This window comes from Perna viridis, chromosome 8 (genome assembly GCF_037379345.1).
Source record: "Perna viridis isolate PV_CMFRI_1.1 ecotype Kerala chromosome 8, ASM3737934v1, whole genome shotgun sequence".
NCBI classification, from domain to species: Eukaryota; Metazoa; Mollusca; class Bivalvia; order Mytilida; family Mytilidae; genus Perna; species Perna viridis.
The window spans coordinates 48,366,932-48,389,847 of record NC_142452.1 but is presented as its reverse complement, the minus strand read 5'-3'; the positions used below and the strand labels follow the sequence as shown (position 1 = coordinate 48,389,847).

The 22,916-nt window shown below is 32.9% G+C and overlaps 1 protein-coding gene across 3 annotated transcripts; it reads right to left on the bottom strand.

The window, feature by feature from the left end:
* Window positions 1-1,393: 1,393 nt before the first annotated feature.
* On the bottom strand, window positions 1,394-22,244 carry LOC148610799 (uncharacterized). 3 transcript variants are annotated; one of them, XM_088596174.1, is made up of 8 exons: window positions 22,107-22,244; window positions 10,373-10,510; window positions 7,766-7,907; window positions 6,691-7,428; window positions 5,718-5,989; window positions 4,928-5,156; window positions 4,001-4,225; window positions 1,394-3,089 (listed from the first exon to the last, which is right to left on the bottom strand). In XM_088596174.1, exons 2-8 carry the CDS (start codon window positions 10,478-10,480, stop codon window positions 2,839-2,841), a joined length of 1,965 nt encoding a protein of 654 aa, XP_088452300.1. In that variant the 5' UTR covers window positions 10,481-10,510; window positions 22,107-22,244; the 3' UTR covers window positions 1,394-2,838. The 3 variants fall into 3 exon arrangements, with proteins under 3 accessions (XP_088452300.1, XP_088452302.1, XP_088452301.1); XM_088596176.1 differs by lacking the exon at window positions 22,107-22,244 and adding an exon at window positions 13,182-13,202; XM_088596175.1 differs by lacking the exon at window positions 22,107-22,244 and adding an exon at window positions 11,329-11,465.
* Window positions 22,245-22,916: the final 672 nt, after the last annotated feature.

Below are 22,916 nucleotides of genomic sequence, written 5' to 3'. Positions count from 1 at the left end.
AAACTCTGCCTGCTGCTACAGAAAATTTACTCATCCAAAAAGAAAAATAATTCCCAGCCCCCTCGCTACTTAAGTGATGGACCTCACTGTGACAGACTACAATGAATGTATGTACAAGGAAAAACCATAACTAAAACTAAATGAAAAAGCTATAAATGTTTCATAATCACATCATAATTGAAATTATCCCAACAGATGTATCTACACTATCAAAATGGTCAAGTACAAATTCTTCAAACATGACCACAACATGTATTTGGTGCAAATTACACTATGGTGACAAAAAATTCAAAGTATCTTCTGTTGTAAAGATCTTGTTCAAATTCACCCAACAGTTACATATTTCACTTGTAACAGTCTGGTTATAATTCTCAAAACTGCCAAATAGGTTTGATTAAATTACATGCCTATATGATATGGTGCCCCACCCCCTACAAAAAAAAAAAAAAAAAAAAAAAATCCATGATTAAGTTGTCCAGTGGGCAAACTCTGTCCACTATGAAATTACTAGCCATAAGCAAGCAGGGATGTGCTATTTTAACCTCTGCACTGACCTACCACTTCAAATAAAGCACTGTGGTCAATTTCACAAAAGTCACAAGTTAAGACGTCACATTATTATATAGATATAGTGATGTACTGAATGTTACCAGTGCAAAAAAAAATTGATAATTCATACTGTAAAACAAAATAAATTCAATCCTTTTACTCTGCCACCAAAACTAAACAATCTGTTGTTCACAAAATACAAAATTCATATTGAAAATAGCAATGAATAATGGCAGAAATCTATGTAATAAATAGGATAATCAATTGGTTATTATGAATAACCAAAATATGATTAATGGTGTCAAGAACACATGGAGATTCAACTTGTGCGTGGAACAAGTTCCGCACACTTGTTAAACCTAGGCATTCTTCTGCAGTCATTTTTAGGTAATTCATTAATTCCGATTAATTAATCCATTAATACTGTTGATTCATTATGACGTCGGAACTTAGGACTAATTTTACTCTTAAAATTTTAGTGAAAAAGATTGCTGCACATTAATACACATTGATTGAGCTCCTCCATGAACTATTTTGAAACCCAAATAAGTACATTATAGTCAGTTGAAGAGTAATAAGGTTTTAAGTCAGTTTTGTAAAAAAAAAAAATCAATTGAAATATGTATATAAAAAATAAATCTCTATCATTTGTCCATTACTTATTAACATAGAAATAACATACTAATCAACAATTCATATTACTTACAATACCTGTCCAAATATAACATCCATCATCACCAATCCATTTCTGATCTGTCACCAATTTGTTAACCCTCATTTGTTACTACATGTACATGATGGAAATAAAGATATTAATTTGATTACTTTTCTTTTACATTTGATATTTTTTTTGTGTCTATAAAATAAAAAATGTGGATTTAAAAATGAGGCAAATTTAATAATTGGAATACTTCCACTGGAAATTTGAATTTACTTATACCAATTACTCGTAATTTTACATATAACAAAACTGCAATCAGATCAGTCATCAGTTTTCGATTTGACGGTAATCATTTAATCAACTGTCATGGATCAATCAAATAGTTGCATGGATCGGTTCAAGGACTGTAAATAATATCATTGACGACAACAAACTGGTACTTAGCATATTATGACAGTAGTTAACTTAAGTCTACTTAGAAGTAAGATATAAAAAAATATACAACATATATACTCAAAATACATAAAGAAAACAAGATATTGGTCAAAAGTAAATTATAAAAATACAAATGTACATGTATTTAAGTGTCAGTCTTTGTAAGAATCAGGCAGCAGGTGAAACTTGGTATGAAAAAAAATACCATTATGAAAGGGTAATTTAACCATTTGCATCATCAGAATCAAGGAAAAAAAGGCAAGACTTTCCAAGTCAATTGTGTAAATTCAGTAATAGTTTCATGCACTGAAAATAAACATGTCAAGTGCAGATTACCCGGTAAAAAAAAACCCTCATTTTTCTAAATTTCTGAACAAATCCAGTAATGCAGAGAACCAAAAGTGTTTTTTTTTCAAATGGAAAAATCATCTTTGAATGAAATTATATAGACATATTAATGGGTTTTAGACATACATGTTTCTGATTTTTCCCATTTTGCCTGATTCTTACAAAAAGTTACACCTAAATTGTTAAGTTTATCCACCCCCTTCAAAAGAAAAATATACCAAATTTTTAACTGAAATGGTCTATGTACATCTAAATAGGATAGTATTTCAATATTGATTATCAGTGGTGAAATATTTGACAACCCACAAATAAAAGGTTTACTGATGCAACTGTCTAGACATAACAGATTTGGTTCAACTGATCAATACATGTATTACTAAAAGTTAAAAAAACAATGTACATGTATGAAAACACTGACTGGTATGGGAAAGTCCTATTTCAAAGAAATACTAATCCATTTAGAAAAATACAAATTAATTTCTCTCATAACTTACAACCCACTCTGATGTAAAAATTCTATAATAATATCTCTCTTGGTAATATGCTTCATTTCTAACAGACAACCAGAAAAGAACATTTTCAACAAAAAAAAAATTCAAAAGAAAACTGTGACCATACTCAACATGCCTTAAAAAATTAATACTTCCTTCAACAACTTTTTTTGCAAATATTAACAAAACAACAACTGTAAAACAAAAAAAACAGAAAACAAAATCAATTTCTGGTCAATAAATCAAGCTTCTTGTCGCCAGATCAACTTCTGGTAAAAAATCAACTCCTTGCTGCCAGATAAACTTAGTCAAAAAATCAACTTCCCGTTGAGAGATCAACTTCTGGTCAATAAATCAACCTTCAAATGTAACACATTCATACAACAATGGATAGTTCTGAATCAGAGACTTTTGAAAATTCTCCAAGTTTTTGTTGGCTTTGTAATTCAGTTCTGTTAATTCCCGAAGTTGGGCAATTTTATCCATACATCTTGCAAACCTGAGAGGCTCCATTGGGTGTGTCTTCTTTTGTAACAGGATAAATGACTGCAGTACATTCCATTGCATTTTCTCAATTAATTCAGGTTCTCTTAGAATGCATCGATCTGTAAAAAGAATAACTCAATCCTTATACAAGACAGCTGTGATTGACCACTCACTAAATAAAGAGAGAACAAATACCTTAATATTACGTGTAATTTGGTTGTAAATTAATCAATGTTAATTTGATGTAAAAAATGTAAACAAAGTTTGAATTAGGACAGACAAACATGTACAGGTCAACAGGTATACTTCTGCAGAATCCCATTTTAAACACTTTGCAGAAAATAAAACCCTGACATGTTTACAAATTTTGTAATTGTTAAAAAATGTAGGAAATAATAATATGGATAGCTCCCCTTCATCAATAAAAATGTCTTTAACATTGAAAATCAATACTTCTAAAACATGAAGTTACAAGCATTGTTGTGCTAGGTATATCTGAACTTGTACAGGAAGTAGATACTGAACAGAACCTAAATCACTTGTAACAATCTACATAAAGCCACAAACCAAAATTTATTGGGAGTTGTGCTACAATACGGACATAATTTGGACAGACAATGCATGAATGAACACAAGATTACCCTAATCAATCCCAACTAAAAGAATGAGTGTGTAACACTTTAATTCTTCAATATTTTTTTGTTTCAAACTTTCATGAAAGATTTGGATTTATCTCATAAGCTTGTGCATATGTTGTATTTCACCATATTCTTTCCTTTTTCAACCAAAAAAGAGTTAGTCTATCTACCATAATGCGGGATGTTTTGGTGGATGCAAAATTCGGCGAAAAAACAAAAAAACCAAAATTTTTTCAAATTCCAATTTTGGCAGATGTTCAGTGGTGCACTTAGGCTCTATCATAATATTTCATGGAATACAAATAGCCCACTAAAATACACCAAGATCAGCTCCCCACGACATTTTCCCCCTAAACAGTATATGAACAACACTTCTTTGACAGAATTCATACCTCGAGACAAAACAACAATCCCTCTCATCATGGCAATCTCTTCAAATGTAAGATCCAACTTCTTTATCTTTTTGGTAAAATTATTAATCGTGTCAATATTCTCTGGACTGCCCCACATCTGTAAAATCTGTTTGTGAGTAAACCCACATTTTTCGTTAGCTGTGATACCCATCTCTGGATTAATCTGTAGGTATTTTCCTAGTAACCAGTACTCAAAACGAGATGCTGAAAAAAATAAGGAAGATATAATTGGTATTCATTGTATGTTCAATACAAGCCTGTCTAAACTGAAGCCCTTTTCAAATTGATTTGCTCTAGACAGGTGCTTGGTTTAGACAGATGTTTGGTTTAAACATGTGTTTGGTTTAGACAGGTGCTCAGTTAATACAGGTGTTTGGTTTACACAGGTGTTTTGGTTCACCAAGGATAGATATATTTAAACTGATATGATGTAACTTCGAAAAGTGTCTGGTTTAGATGGGTTTTCTAGATTATTAGGTTTATTCAGGTTTGGTTGGACAGGTTTCAAAGCAAAAAGAAAACCCTAGAAACATTAAATGAGCTGTCATAGTAAAGGTCTCTCAATCAGTTGGACAGTGGGTCCAGTTAATGCCTGCCTGATGACTATGATGTTTTATGGGAAATGAACTTAACTCTACTGATCGACATGTTGGATTTAAAGAATAGAATAAAATTATAGGCAGAATAATGGCATTTTTGGAGTCACAATGAGTCGGTTTGGGCAGGATGTTCAGTTCTGTTATGATATTCATGTATTACATTCAAGTCAACTTGAAATGACATTTTGTCAGGACAATTATTTCAGTATACACCTAAGATAGAAATATCAGCCAAAATCAACGATACAAAAACGATAGCGTTGCTGATTATAATTCATTCCTTTCTGCTTTCTATTGTCCAACCTACCTTTGATAAGTGTTAATTTATCGCTATTATGGACATTCTCCCAGCCTGGTATAGATTTGACAAAGGATATATAACTGACAATCTCCTTCTGCATACATTCAGCAGCCTTGGTTAACATGCCAATACGTCCATCAATGTCAATTCCAGTCACAAGGAAAAAATTGTTGTACTCTGACGTGGATAGACTCTTCAACTGTCCGAACAGCTCAGTTTGTAATTGTGTTTTCTCCTAAAATTTGAATGTAAACTTTTAAGTGATAGATTCACCTATGAATAAAACAGTAGGTGTTAATGCAGACACTGTCAACAAAGTCAAGAAAAAGCCGAAATTTGGAAAATATGAAATAAACATACAATAAAAAAAGGAATGCAACAGTAAAATTTGAAATTAAAAAAAGCAAAACAATACAAAAAAATCATGTCTAGTAAGACTCACTTAACCCTCAGCAATGATGGCATTCCTTATGATTGAATTTTTTTAGTGTTTTGTTTTACAAGTTTTTTTTTACTCATTTTCAGCAATCCAAAAATGATTTAAAATTCCAATAAGACTATATAAAAATTTAACAAAATTTTTTTAGGATCAAACTCTTAGTGCACCACTTAAATTAGAAATCCCAAATTTTTTTGTACACATTCTTGCACCATATTGCCAAATTTGACACCTGCCATTTTCTTTAGATTTTAACACTGAGAGAACCACCTTCTTGTCTCAATTTGCCTAATATTACATTGGCCATATGGTATCTACTTCCTAAATTTAGAATTCTTCAGTAGAACATCCACTTACCATAAACTCTCTATGTATGACGTCTGTATATTCTTTGTTAAAGTATTTCCTCATCTCAGGGTACAATATCTCCTGTGCTGTGACAAGCATGTTGATGGTCTGTAGCTGCTCAAGATCTTCTAGGGCATTGTATGATGATCGTAACTTCTTCTGTGGGGGTGGGGGGAGTGATTCAGGAGTTGGGAAGGCCATGCTAGTTTCAGGGATTAATGAAGGTTGTTGAACTTGGAAACTGTCTGAAGTTTTGCTGCTGGATGGCAATTCTGACCCACCTAGAAATACACATAAATAGTCAAGTTTGAAATTGTTTACATCATGAACATGTGATAGTTTCACAGCCAACTATATAATAATTCAATAATTTTGTAACTGCTTAGGTTCTTTTCTTTGTCTCTCACTGCTCAGATCTGATTAGATTCATAATGTCCTTAAAAAATAGGTGAATCACTTACGATAAGGTTGCATTCTGACTGTGAAGTGATGCAAAATTAATGTATGGGAGATTCGAATATGAGACAACTAGGCCTGTAGATAAGTTTCTGAAGACCTGGGACATCACATACCTTATAATGCAAGTGAGTGGCATAAAAAATCAATAGCAGTTCTCTTATACTAAAACTTGGTACCCCTTACAGGTAACACCCGTCTCACATTTAATATAACAGTGGTTTCCACATTCCTGTATCCCGTGGAAAGTGCAATTTGGTGTGAAATTGATGTTTGCTGTGTTCTACTTTCCAATTGGCAAGTAAAAAAAAAATTAATTTCTGAAAGGATTCTATATGTTATGTAAGCAGATTATATTGTGGAGAGTCCCCATGAAAAATTAATGTAAAAAAAATCCTAGAACACTGTTATTTCATAGCTCCTAAAGCAGAGTAGCATATTTACCTCAAGCAGAAACATAAGAAAACAAGTGAAGCTGAAACTTGGACATGGGAGTAAGCTTTCTGTTTATAACAACAGAACTCACTTGCAAACTGTGTGGTAATGCAGTCATCTGTAGTTGTGTCTGGGCAGTTCTGTTTCACCTCCGTCACCTCAATCTTCTGTGGATTGTTATTGATCATGATCATATCGTCAGCAGATGTCAGAATTGGTACATCTTCACCTAGATTCAATAATTCACCCGAATTAATCTCTAAAAAGTCAATATTATCTGATGTTAAATCAATGTCCACAGTTTGAACTGCCGTCTGCTGTCCATCTAAGAACAGGTCTGATCCTGATATTTGTACATTCTCCTGTTCAGCTGTAATGTCAAGGTCAATTGCATTGAGAATGTCAAAACTGTCCATTCTTTGAAACATATCACTACCAATTTGGTGCTCAATAGATGAGAAAAGTGATGATGGTTCCAATGAGGTCATGGTTTTAGTGTCATCCATTACAGAGGGTGGAGATGGCTGGGTGCTGTCAATAGACATGGATTGGATTGAACTACTGGATGCTGAGCTCTCCAATAGTGAGGCAATATCTGAGTTATCCAGGGAAGAGGAGATATCTGAACTCTCTAATCTGGAGGAAAGATTGTCATTACTTGATTCTGCCTCTTGTACACTTTCAGGTACTGATATAACCTCTGGTAACTTGCTAGCAATGGAATCCACAAAAGCAAAGCTGTCTTTCAAGGCTTGTTCACGCTCCAATTGTTTAACTTCTAAGATGGTCTTTGTCCTAATTGCGACTGTGTATCTGCCATGTCGTACAGCTGCAAAACAGAATACAACATAAATAGGAATGAAAGGTTCTTATTTTAACTCCAAATATGTATGTATTCCCCAATTCTATGAAATATAGAAAAAGTGAAAATGAACAACAGGCCTTGAATGGTGTCATTAATAGTCTTTTCAGCCTCCTCAACAGTGTTATTTTTTTTTAATTTTTCAAAGTCAATAACTCCCAGATCTATCAACAGATTTTCATATAAATTTTGGCACACCCTCCCCCTTTTCAAAATCCTTGGATCAGCCCCTGGACAGATATGGGAAACCAATCTGAATTTAAAATTTTTCTTTATTAATCCTTATTCTTCCATTTTGTTTTACCTTTCTTGGACATTCCAAGTCCCAGACATTTCTTAAGTCTGCATGCGGAACAGTTAGCCCTTTTGTGGTTTATTATCTTACAATCGCCATCACGGGGGCAGACATATTTGTTTTTCTCTACAAGTGATCTTCGGAAAAATGCCTGAAAATGTAAGTTTGAACACACATGTAGGTATAGTATCTATATCATAAAACAAGAGTTGTCATGCTAGGTATATACACTTACTTTGTCCATATAGTACAAGGAATCAGAAAGTTGATACTAGGCAGCAACAAAGCTGATAATACAAACTATGTCCCATCTATATTATTTATAAATTCTTATCTGCTGATGTAGCCTAGGCCAAATCAATGTGGAAGTCCAATGTAACACAGAAATGGGGGAGGGATTTATTTTGATTAGTTTCTGTTGAAAGCATGTTGAAGCCTTGGATTCTTGAAATTGTTCATAGCTATAAATATTTACCCTATGGAATTTTTTCTTGCTCATGGTATTTTTTTTGCTTACAAGGATCAACACTATTTATATTGTTGTTTTAGATAAGTGATTATAAAACATTATGCTAGGGGTGAAAAACTGGTTAGGTGGGTGGCATAAAACAAAAAAAAAGTATATTTTGGGGGACTTAATATTAAATAGAAGTATGGTCATCAAATAATAGAATAAAGCCAGTTTTGAAGAACTTCACACAAAAAGTATGTGAAACCTCCTACAGCAAACTCTTCTTAGGCATTTGACTAGTGGAAATTATTGAACACTTGCCAAAGTGGTAAGTGCTTATTTCCTGATTACATGCTGCACTGTAATGACCCCGGAGTACAATACAGTTTTATTTATCTTAAATATCCCTGCCAACCTTACATGTCATGTTCAATGTTAAAAACATGAATTTTGACCATGCTGGCCAGTGAAATGTTTTTTTTTTTGCAAGTTGAAATGGAAAGTTACTTGCTGATTTAGAGAAAAGAATAGAAAAAAAAATTATCTACTAGAAGTACTTCAAGCGAAGTGTTCTTGTTCTATCACTATGGATTACTTTTTTTGTCAAGTCATTTCACAGCTTACTTAAAGAGTTGTTTACACTTGGTGAAGACTGTTCAGTAATTTCTCTGAAAGTATTTACTATTTTGTATCTGGGCTTTAGGCCTTTGCATTTGTTGCATTTCACCAATCTTTTCTTTTTTCTACAGCCTGACACTTTAAGAACCTTTAGCTCATGAAATACATGTGAATGGAGGGTTACATTATTGCAACTAATTATATTAGCTAGCTCTGAAACTTCAGTTACCGTAAACTGGCCATGATTCCAAATAAATTCAGTTGTTGATGGCAGCAAAAATGGCAAACAGTAAGAAAATGAATGAAACATATAAATACAGGGTTACAGGGGAGGTAAATCTTATACATACTAGTTACCATCCTTTTAATACTCCTACAGTTAGATATTTACCATACTTTTTAAAAAAGAAATTAGCCCCTTTATTTATAAAGTGCATATGCTAGCAAAACATAATAACATAACTATTCTCGCACTAGAAACTTGAGTTCTACCTTTTTAACCATATTATCTAAGACTGCTCAAGCAATTGACAAATATCACGATTTTCCATTCCCACATAGAACTTTAAAATGAGATAAAAATGTAATGTTTAACATTGCAAACTGAAGTCAACTATGACTGAAATATTAAACTGGGTTATTTAAAAAGTCTCTCTTTATGCAATCTTTTATTGTACAATACGTCCATATGATACAGAGTTATCTGTAGTTCAGGTAACTCCCTGGATATTCACTTTACACACATTAATATTCATGATTTTAAAAGTAGTGCCAGCTTAAAATAACATAGATAGGTGGGAATTCCTTTAAAAGAAGAAAATTCAGAGCCTTGCAAATTAATCAAACTATTTGGATGCTGATCCTAAAATTCTGAAAAAAGGGGGGAATCCGTTGTCACAAGAGAATTTATGCACTTTTATAATCAAACAGTGATAAATGATAGGTCAAAAGAAACATGATATATTATTGAAGTAGATTGTATGGATATATCTAGTGGATATAATTCTGAAGTTTACGTCTCAAATAATCCCATGCCACATTTGTTTATTTATGAATCTTATATACATGTTCATAGATGGATCTTCCACCCCCCCACCCTTTATAGGTCAGAAAATATTGGTTAATTATAGAGGAAATCACTGCGCCATGACAGAGCCAGGCCCTCTCTTAAGACGTCAAGGGGCCCCCTCTATTGAGAATCTCTAGATCTGACTGTGATGTATCATTTTAGGCATTTTTTTTTACTTTAATGAACACATGATCAATGAAGTGATTCCGAAAAAAACTTCCAACTTTCACTGGACATGCAGCAGATAAACATGGTATTGCATTTTAAAAAGTCAGAAATTCATAAAACTTGAATCTCTTTTTTACCAGACGTGTCTGAAGGTCTGACAGTACTTATTTTTGGAATCACTGTTGATGCAACTAAATAAAACTTGATTTGTTTTATTTGTATTTAGTTCCTTCCCAGTTTTTACCTTTAAAATTTGACTACAAATGTATTATCACTTATTTATTATTCATACATGTATATAAGAGTTTACCTTGCAGGCTTCACATGTATTAACACCATAGTGTATTCCAGTTGCCGTCCCTCCACACACTCGGCAAGGTGGCAACGTCAGGGGCTCTGACATCTTTTCTTTCTTCATTGTTCCTTCTTTTTTTTTTTTTAGAGATATCTACAAGTAAAATTAACATAACAACAGGCAAGCTCACACTGAACCCTTAAAATACATGTCTTGGACATTTATAGTGAAACCTGCCTAACCAAAACATCCTGAAAATCCTGTCTTAACCAGAAGTCCTTTCATATCATTGTAAATGTATTTTGACCTTTGCTAACCTGAGTTTAGTGGGTACCAAATCTGTTTATACTACTTGATGACAATCAGTATTTTTCACTATATTCTATGGAAATATCTGTAAAATCCTGAACTTTCTGAAATTTTAATGAAAGTACATGTAGGTACATGTACTATGGAAATATTCACAATCCATAGAGGGTAATTTGCAGTCAAAATTTGTAGAAAATACGTAAAATTCATGCTCCCAGTCTTTTGTGGAGTTAAGTTGCTTATTTGCTTTTGTTATTTTAATTGTAATATTTTGGTTATTTTATGTTCTTTGTTGTGTATGGCGGTTTCCCGTGTCTGGTCTTTGTCCCTTTCCCACGTCTGATTTTTATCCCAGGATTACGTTTTTTTTATTTCCACTAGAATATGGTTCCCTTGATTACTCTTTAAAGTCTCTTGTTTATCTTTTTTTTATCTTAAAAATATTTGAAACATAAAAATTCATACTAATTTTCACTATTTTCACAGCAGAGAGAAAAGTGCAAAAAGAAGTACCCATGATACTGATTTTGAACAATTTGTAATGCTTATCATTTTTAGAAACTGTGAAGATTGATACCCGAGAATATGTTCAGTAGACCGAATCCATGAAAATTAACAACCATAAAAATTAATATTAACTAATTATTAACAGGTAGTATTACCTGGTCTAAAATATGAGGTAAAATCCAAAATAAGTAAATATCACCTCCTTTAATATCAACACCAGTTAACAGAAAACACCTTTAAATTCCAGAGCAACTTGATCAGAAGAAACAAATTACAGTAGGGTCAAAATCTATGTACGAGGTAAAATTAGTCCAGTTTTTTATAGAAACAGACCACTACGATCAATAATTCTTATATGAGCTATACTAACAGGCTGTCATTATTTAAATTGTTCATATTATTTTTGTCAATTCATTTTATGATTTAAAACACACATACTAGGTGAAAGCAGAATTAAAGTGTCAATTTCTCTGTGTCTCATACTAAAATAAATATTGAAGTAGTTAAAATATTTTTATCAAATTTCTGTCAAAACATGTTTAAAACTGATTTCAGATTTCAACATGAATCTTCATTCCTTCAAAATCTACAAATCTTAATAATTCTCAAACAGTTTATAGAACATTTAATGGTCAATATTCACATTTTTTCATTAAAAGCAATGTCTAAAATATATTATAACAGTAACTATAGTAACTATTTAACAATCTGTTCAGGCAATAAAAAATATATGATCTGTTTCCTGCTATCTAACCTACACACTTTATGGCCATTTCAGCTCAAGCAATGGAAAAGTCTAGACAGTTTCCAACTTAACTTAATGTAAAATGTTTTTGATAATTATATAATTTCCCTACCTACCAGATATGGATCCAAGAACAGGTCTGCCAAGTGTATACTCAATAAAATTTTTGCAAGAAATTTTGATTTTTTACAATTTCTACCTTAAATAAATTTTCATTACATTGTTTCCCTCAGCATTTTATTCTTATGATGCCCAATTACATGAAACCCTGGATCTGCCCCTGTTTTGCTACCCTATTTCATTTATCTGGCAGCAGGAAACAAAACTATTATCTTTTGGCCTGTCTAAATCAGAACATGTGATGTTAAGTTGCAGCAGATCAAGGCTGAATTTCTAGGATTTTGTAATTAGCCACTTCCGTCACCATATGACAAAAAAAATCAAAAACTAAAGTCTTTAAACTCACCAATCGTCAAACATTCTTTGCCACAGATTCTGGCTTGCATGGAACATCGGAAATGACACAAATGTGATATGCTCTAAAACTAGGAGGACTTCTACTAGAATCTTGGTTCCCTTGATATGGTTACTCTTTTGTAACTGTGATGACCTCGAATGTTTCTCAATCAAAAGAACTGGTTACCAGGAAGTGTGGGTAATGTTTTCGTTCCACAAGTTTCTCCCAAATTTTAGCAATCTTTGGGTCACCTATGATATTGATCAGGGAACCTGATTAGGAACTGGCAATGACTATATAGGTCATAAATATTACCAGGGCCCCACTATAAATATATCTGGGCCCTGATAATGTTTATGACCTATATAATCATTTGTAACTAGCCCAGTATCTGAATCTGAGACTGAGTAATATTACATTAAGTTCAATGCTTACAGATCATTTCATCTTTTAATGTAAACTTCCTGTTCTCATACAAGCCAAAACATATGTAGAAAACGTGTACGATATTTAAGAGATACATTTTAGTCTCGCATGAAGCTAGAATTGACGGTTTTATGACACCGATCAACAACATAATGTGGTGTAGTAATATATAATTATGCAAATCACATGTGCATGTTAAGTACTGAAATTATGAGTGCAAGAAGTCGCTAATAATATTAGTGACTTCAAAATGTACTTAACTAAAAATTGTCCTCCCAACCATTCCAAAGAAAAAGAAAACATTCAAGAATCAAAGAGGATTGTTGTGTTGACATTACATAACAGAAAATACATAAAAGGAGAAAATGACACATTCTTACACTAGAACTTTCTTTGGCATCTTATGTAAACTCATAGTTGAAAATCTAACTACAAATCCCCCACACAGACTTTAAAACTTTAAACACACAGGTTGTTTTTGTATATATTAAGACAAGAGATAACTGATATCTAGTATGCTTCATAGAGCAGCGTAAACCACAGACTTTACACATAATATTACGTCAAAGCTGAGTCTACAGTTTACAATAGGAAACCTGCTATCTATTAATTAAACTGCAGATCAATAGATAAACTAAGTACGTATTTACAAGGTGAAGGTTTCTTCTGAATTGTGACCATGCATTTAATGAATGAATGGAAATGAGTCATACTACTCTCTCTCTAAACTGACTAGGCAAAAACAGACCAAGGAATATACCAATGGTGGCTTTGAAATGGATTATCTTGTGGGAAAGTTGATTAAGTATGAAGCTTTCCTATGGAAACATCAATTTTTACAACACCCTATATCTTTAAATAAATGGTCTACCTAAAGAAAGTGAAAGGTTTTCAAGAAATTTAAATGTAAACTATGGTGGTCTAGGAACGAAGTAGATGAAATTTCGATGGTCCAGCATTAGAAATTGGGGTTCCAGATCCTAAATCTCAACACTAATTTACCCCACTGATAGTATACTATACGGCAATGATGTCGGTTGCCCTAAATAGAAGGGCGCCGCGCCCTTGGTGCCCTTACATGCGCCCTTCTGCCCTTACAATTTTCTGCTATGCCCTTGTGCCTTTTTTTACAACGGTAAGTCCTGAACAGGTGGTTTTTTGCATGATCGATCGATTTCCTGTCATAAAAATGACACGTACCTGAAGTTGCACTAGCCTGTAGAGATAGCTTCAACTCCGTACCAGTCATGAAGAAAACTGATGAAACGTTAGAAAAAATCTACAAGTATTACAAGTATAGTTGCGTCCATACAGCCAGTCTGAAAATGGTTCAAGTTGCCTTTAACCAAGCATCACTGAGCATTAAACAAGCCAAACACCACAGATGGTTATCCCATGACCAAGCAGTTTCCAGCATAGTTAGATCCTATAAAGCTTATGTTGTTGACCTAGGGACGTCAGGTATAAGCAGTGACCCAGTTGGTAATGGTATCCTGAAGAGTCTTAAAGACCAAACTACACTTAGATCACTCTTGTTGCTGGCAGATACACTACTACACATATCCACTTTATCACTAGTCTTCCAACATAGAGATGTTAACCTCAGCATGGTAAAATCAACAGTAGACAAAACCATCAAGATGTTAGAAACCAGATAAACCCAAGATGGACCTTGGCAGCTGAAATACTCCCAGATGCATACATAGAAAATGAAACAAACAACTTGACATGGTAAACATGCGAACCAAAAAAGAAGTGCCCTTTTCCGACTACAAAGGTGCCCCTCTGCTCTATAGCACTCAGCTCCTTTCAATTTCTAGCTGGAGCACTGGACTATACTATACGTATTCAACAATTTTGTTTTCAATGTTTATCATATATAAATTATGATCTGAAATATGATCTGAAAGATTGTAATTTTGATTTCTCTGTGGTCAATTAAATCATTAAAACCCCAAAAAAAGTCAGTGTCCCAATTTTAAGTTAATAAGATTAAAATTTAATATTCAACAAGTCGTGATCAAAAGATTAAATATTATGATCAAATTAAAAACATCATGTGTACATAAAAATGTAGTTATAAAAGCTTTAGGCAATAGTTCTGGACAATTGGGTGACAAAAAATTTTGAATATTTGAAGCTCCCCCCCTCCCCCCCCAACTTTTTGGAATTTTTTTTTGAGAATTCATCAAGTGTCTACTTTATCACAGAAATGTTTGTTAATGTCAAAGGAAACAATAAGATGAGTACAAACACCAATCAGAATGCCTTAGCCTTTCTAGTTACACAAAAGAAAAACCTCAGAGGCACTAGGTGGATGGATCTGTCTGGAATTTGACCAATCCAATTCTAAAATTATAGTTAAAGTGGTTGATTTTTTCACCATTACTTGTTGTAGTTTATTTCTAGTGCTATCCAACTAAAATTTTTAGTGCCATCTGGAGGATAGAACTACTTTGATTCAGGTAGGACTACAATTCCGGCAATTTTTTCAAGAAGAAATTCTCCTTTCTGCATCCAAGGTTATCTTTTAGTGTAGCGGAAATGGCCAAGTAGTTACAATTGGTATGAACACCAATGTGTACGAATCAATCCAAATACTGACCTTTTGTCAGAGATGAATCATGGGAAAATCTACTACATAGCATAAACTTATCCATTATCTACTCCATTACTGGTTTATAAATAGAAAAAGTGGGCGTTGGACCAATACAGGACCATTAATTACTTATCTAATAACTTGGCATTTTGATGTGTTTTAAAAATGCTTTAGATCATAACAAGAATGGTTATGGTAAGTATGTCAATGAGACAACAACCCCAACAAGATAAAAATGCTGCCTATTCTAATGAAAAAAAATAATCATTAACATCTACTCAATACAATTAAATGGATATTGACATTAATGAAAAGATTGAATATAAAGTAAAGAGTAGAAATAAAACACTACAACAAATAGTAAATTATTCAACTCTAAAAAAAAACCTAAGAACATTAAGGTAATGAGGAGTGGCACTTTTTTAGTTGGGGATTCCCCCTATTTCAAAGGGAAATTTTAAGCTAAGTCCATATTTGTTCATGGTGTCGCAGTTTTCGTCTTAAATTTCTTTCCCTTGGGATATGAGAATTTATGAGCAACATGGTGAGTGTTTCCAGAAAAGCAAATGATAATGCTGAATACCCTACTGGTGCAGCTGGTCCATTCTCCCAGTTTTTTGTTGTCTTAGTTGTTTCTTAGTGCGAGTTGTTTCGAATATTTTATGTTCTTCTCTACGAGTTTATTTTTTCATTATCTAGTTTATGTTTTTTTTTAATACCGTTGAAATCCTGGTTCCCTTGATTTCCCTTTCATAATTGTTTATAAGTTAAAACAACCACCTATGTATAGATTGAAAAGTGTCTTCTCGAGACCAGTGTTAATTTAAGATAAAATAGGTCTACATCCTAGTAGAAGTTGGTCCCATAAACAATCCTTTAAGGTTATTTAGAAAAGAACAGTTTTCACTTGTTCAACAAAAAACCAACAAATTGTAGTGCATGTTAAATAATGTACCAAACAAGGATGTCTATTCCACCAATCAAAAACACCCCAGGATGTCCATTCCACCAATCAAAAACACACAAGGATGTCCATTCCACCAATCAAAAACACACTAACACATCATTTAAAAAAATGAAGAAAAGCACAAGTTACAATATATATATATAACTTCAATGTAACTTTAATGCACAAACATGGTTGCAAGTGCTGTCATGATATGCATATCTCCATCTGTACTGTAAGTTGATACTGGAGAGCAACCAATATTGCTTACAACAAATGCCCCATTGAAATAAACCCATCCATTGGGAGCCGAGGTAATTGCGAAGGAAATTGAGACTAACAGATGGACGGACCAACAGACAACCACCTACTTGTTGAATGGGGGTAAACATATCTTACTTCACATAACAATAATGAACTGGTATGTCCAACAATTTTCCTGTCACCCCCCTTTTCTGTTTGTTTATAAATCTCATAACTCAGAGATGAAAAAAATTGAATAGAATTGATTTCACAGAGTATGTACTTAATAAATGGACAGATGGAGTCGAGGAACTACTAAACCTACTTTCATCGCTGGTAAAAAAATTCACAATTAGAGTGAAGTACTGCTTCAAATCTTTAAAAAAAACAAATTAAGACGAGGTCCATTAAATTCTGATAAATAATTAAAATTAAATTCACCATTCTGCACTTTTATTCAGTATTTAAACATGTTAAAATACATATACTTTAGGCCAAATAAAAATATTAGAGTTTATCGGTTCATTTTTACACATATGTATATTATTTTTGGGCTATCTACCCTACCATAACACACTAAATGCAAATTACTGCCCTACATTTTTGACAATTCAACATAACAGTGATATTGTTAGACTTTTATTAATAATATAATTTTAGAAGTAACATGTTTTTTAATTGGATAAAACATTTTGTCTGTCATCTCATAGACAAGATTTTACAATGTCATTGTGATGTCATAAACCTTTTTTAGGATTTACTCCTTGAATTTCGATATTAGAATTAAACTATAAGGAATGACCGTTATATTTTTGGGGTCTTTTTGATATAACCTAAATTCCAGTGGTGCACACTTGACAAAAACTTACTGTGCAAGTTATTCAGGATGCACCACATGACTGAGGTTGTTTCTTCATAGACCGAAAAAAAAATATCAGTCATTCCTTAAATGCCATTTTTCTTAAATAAGGAATATCAGTCATTCCTTAAATGCCATTATTCTTAAATAAGGAAATTTGGAATAACACTACAAAGCCTTGAATTTGTAGTAAAGATGACTAAGTTGCTCGAGTGTCAATAAAAAGTCATGAACACTTGTTATTTAATCATTCTGTTCTTACCCTTTAATTACCAATAAGGAAATACTTAGCATTTCTTATGCCATTATTTTGGGGACAAATTGGGAAATTTTCATCATAGGAAACAGTCTAATACATGTATTATTATGAGCCAAACAATATCACTATTTTAAGGTAGATCATTTAATCTTACCTGATATTACTACACGAAGTAGATATATTTTCTTAGTTTTTCTCAAAGATGACCTCTAATGAACATACATATACAATATAGGTACATTGTCGAAAATTATTGAAGATATGTGATGAGGCGACGGAACGGGTAGGAAATGCGAGGCTTTGCCGAGCTATTTCCCCCGTTCCAAGCTGAATACACATATATCTTCAATAATTTTTGACAATGTACCTATATTGTTTTTATCCTGTTATATTAATATTTTGTGCATGTGTACATTTTTAAAATAAAGTTTTAAAATGCATATCCCCTGAGAAGCCCTGAAGAAAAAAATTAATACACATGGCGCATGACTCAGTAAACATTGAAATTCAATCTGCACCATATAATCTGTCAAAACTGTTTGAAGAAAATAAGCAATGCATCAAAATTTATTCAATTCCAAGAGACAAATAAGTAAAATGAACAATAAATATAAATATTTTGAATGTTGTAAAATCAATTTTACGAACATTAAAGTTTTGAATTTCGCGAGGAAGGTCAGGAAGCTGACTTGTTTCTGTTTGGTATATGGCAGTAGAGTAAAGTCGACAACCTGCTAATGTACGGATACAGCAAAAAAATAACCGTATACCTGTATTTGTTTAACAAATAACCTCATTGCAGGATAAAAAATACTAAGATAAAATACACAGGTCACTGAACTTATGTTGAAATAATTGAACCAAAATGACTTTTTTTTTACAATATTTGATATAGATTCTGTAGGGAATTTTCTGTTTCATTTAGTATTAAAAGAACTGGTGGATAAAATTTATCTAAAATACTTAGCAGACAATATTTCATATTTCAAAAAGAAAATTGGGGGTCAACGAACATTTTTTTCTTGTTATTTTACAAAAACTAAAATTCCTATTACCGGTACACTTCTACAGAACATTTCTAATCAATTATCTACCCTTGAAAGAGGGTTTATACAATTAATGTTAGTAATTTTACTATAAATATGTTTTAGCAAGATGACAGGAAAGAATGCTCCATGTAATACGTCTGATCTGCTCTAAGCAAACTAATGCTTCTATGATAAAAATGTGCATGTTACATAAGGATATAACTGTGACCTAGAACTATACAATGAACTTCATGTCTACACGTGTACAAGTAGATCAAGATATGATATTACAACAGACAAACAGGTATTCATTCTACCTTATGCTAAAGACTGTAATGAAAAAAGGTCCCACCAGTGATCTCCCTTTTTGGGTGGATCCTACTTTAAAAATACATGTAGTAATCATTCTGGGATGGATCTCCCCATTTTTGTTGGAAAATTTTGTTTGTTTGTGTAAACCTTGGGCAAAATACCAAATAATGGACTTCCCCCCTCTTTTTTTTTTATTATACTTATCGGAATTTGAACCCCCCCCCCTTTATATAACTTTCTGGAGCATATTGTATTCAAACAGAGAACTGTGAATCCATGGCTATCATTTTTTATGTTTTTTTTTTTTGCACAGGGAAGAGATTCTTGAATTAGTGGTTTTGGCAACACTTCATACAAACAAATGGAACATTTCTTTTTCAACTTGTGGTATACTAAATCCACAAAAACAAGAAAATAATTACTTGGACTACATATATGTAAACTATTTATTGTATATTGAAATAAGGTATCCCCTAAGAGTGACTGACAAAAGGACACAATCAAGCGACAAATAGATCTGCTTTCAGAGTAATTGAAACTACTCTGCTATTTCAGCTATACAAAAGATTAATCTAGGAGGCAGAAAGGAGAATTTCTTCTAGAAAAATTTGCTGGAATTGTAGTCATACACGACTCATAGTACTTTCTACCAGGAGGCACTAACAAATTGGGTTAGATATCACTAAATATAAAGAACCAAAAACTCTGAAGTCAAGGTTTTCTCCAAGACAACATGTTCTACCTAATATAGGTAAAAGTGCAGGTTTATATATGTATAGCTCACAACCAAAATATTTCCGACCATAACAAGATAACACATATAGTCAGGTCAAAACCTGAATAGAAATCTTACTCATCTAATGCATTTACTAACAAAAATATAAAGAGAATGGATATGGTGAATATGTCAAAGAGATTACAACCCCACTGGGATGTAAAATGTCAGCTCAAGGCCCCACCCATGGGTTTTCATTGAATGAAAAGGAAACCCTCACACCACAAGCTGCTTTAAGGCTGCAGCGGGCCCCAAAAACAATATTGTATACAGGTACAGTGAAAAAGTACTAAAAATATTAAGCTAACATTGACCTAGAAAATTTTGAAATCTGATCAAAGGTCATATAGGTGGTTGACCTTAATAGGTTATCAGTAATATAAACCCTAGGTGAAGTGATATTTAGTAGTGAGAAAAGTAAACAAACCTTTTGGATTCGTTGAAAAATATTTACTTTATGGATTATGCATAGCTTCAAATTTCTATTAATTGGGTTTGAGTATTTTTTTGATATTATAAATGTTTGTAGAGAACTTTAGTTTCTAAACTGCTCAGTGTTTACAGACTAAAATCTATAAAAAAAAAATTATGAGTGGCAAAAAGGGAGGAAATTTGAAAAACATACAGGTAGAGATTTGTGTATATACATTGTATACATGTATGTTGCTGAAAGGCCAACAAAAAAAGTTACTGAAACTCCAGTGTGTCTCAACCAAACAAAAAAACTATGGTTATATTAATTAAATTTAATATTTTCATGTACATACATGAACATGTATTTGAAATCTTGATTCAACATATGGAATTTTTTAAAGTCTTTTGACTTTTAATATTGCATGTTTACATTTTTTCAAATAGTTACTCTCACTCCTTGGTGGAGACACTGTGAATCCACTCAACTCTTACCATCACTCTGTAGAGTGGCGAAATTAAAATTCATATTGACATTGTACAAATCCTCATAATTTCAGCCCTCATAAAAACAAATAAAGCAGACCCTTTTTGGTCGAACATGAAAACCGACCGAAGTAAACAAATTCATATCACCATCGGCAATTCAAATTACCAACGTAACAGTGAGGAGAGGGGGAGAACCACGAGGGGAGAACCTGAGACACTCATTGTCGCATGAAACACTTGCTTCCGCCTCAACTTTTGCAGCTCGACTATTATTATTACAGCGGGAGATCTAGGGGTTTTGGGGAGTTGGAACAAACCAGTTAAAAGTCAACTCCCAGTAAAATAGCAGGGTTCTCAATAAGTGCCGGTGACCAGCAATTTCGCCGTCTACTTTGACATTTGGCGCCGGCTATTTTGTTGCTAAAAAAAAATTAAATTGAAAAAAAATGTTTGGTTTTTTCACGTTTCATGCATAAAAAAATGCGTCAGAAACCTTCAATCGAGGTGTTTACTGTAATGCAGATTAGTTTCCTTGATATAAAATTCACATTTTTTTGTCGTAATTGGCAGTACGAATGAATAAACAAACTTTAATCACGGTTAATTCGGCACTTTTGTAATGGACATGATCTGTTTCAAACGCAGTACTGATTCCATATCACGGATTCTGTATGTGGGGAGTTTTAGAATCAATTCAACATTTCCGGTCATCATTGACCAAAGCATGTCACAGTGCAAGTACGCAAAAATATCATCTTGTTTTACTAAAAAAGCGATAGATTGTGTGTATAGGCAAATGTCAACATCTTTCAATGACTTAATGTTATTTTTAGCTGTGATCAGGCCGAACTCTTTTGCTTCACATAAAAAAAAAAAAAATCACATAAATTTTCAAATTTAAGCAAAATGAGCTAAAAATGGGATTAGCATCAAGAATAAGTGATCAAAATCAGCCCAGATGCCACCTCCTGCACTACAGATTTTCAAAATTTTCCAGGGGAGGATCCCGGACCCCCGTCTACCGGGCATGGTGCCACCTACTTTCGATTTTCTCCCACTCATTGAGAACCCTAGATAGAAAATTGTTTTAATTTTGGGCAATAGGAGCAAATACACTCCCTCCTTTTTAATTTTCTGAATCCACTCTTATATTAACTGTGATTATTGATGTAAGCCCCTGAGCAAGGATTTATTTATTAAGCTCCTTGCCCTGTGTTATAAAAAAATTAAATATTAAGAAAGATTTTGGTTTCAAAGTTGCATGACAGAAGAATTCGACTTTTCTAGATCTACAAAACTGAAGTCACGACCAATGATAAGCATTTTGCAAGCCAAATCGATAGATAATTGACATCATTATTACGACAAAAAATAATAAACTTACCAATTGTCTTCAATCAGCTTATGCCCGTAAGGTGACAATCCTTAGATCCGGCTGAATTTGTCTGCGAATCTTGCTATGTTTGAAGTTAAAACAGTGATCTTGCAGATTTTTTTGCCGTTTGGGATAGAGATAGGCAAGTATGGAGAAGTTCCGAGAAGTAGGTTAGATTTCGTAATTGAAATCACGTGTTGTGACGTTATTGCACTATTTATAGAATTATGAATGAAAATGGGCATCACATTTCTTAAAACTTTGAAGTTTTTACCACTAAAAAACTTAAAACACAAACTGAAATGAGAATTTTACTATTTTTATTTTCTGCTAAAAGCTCTCAAAATACTTTCAAGGTATGGTTCGTGCGGTTGTAAAGTACAGGTTAGAAGGTGGAATTTCAGCTTTCGAATTACCTTGACCTGATGAAGAATTGAAAGTAGTTCGCATGATCTTTATGACCACTAAAAAACTTTTAATTCATTTAACTATTGTAATTTTTTTTGCAAAAAGCACTCAAAATTACAACATCGATCAATGATTTCGTGCGGTTAAAAAATACAGGTTAGAAGGTAGAATTTCTGAAAGTACTAGTTCACGTGAACTTTAATTTTAAAAAGATGATATATAATTTCAAGTAATTATGCAAATTAACTGATTTAAACTACAGGGAAACTAATTGTACAAAAACTGTTCTTTAAAGTAAGCAGGAATTTCCTCAGTATAAAGGCAATTGACAATAAACAATATTTGTTTGCACAAACACATTTATAGTAAATGGTTATGTATGGCAAGCCAAAGTGAACAAAAATGAGCATT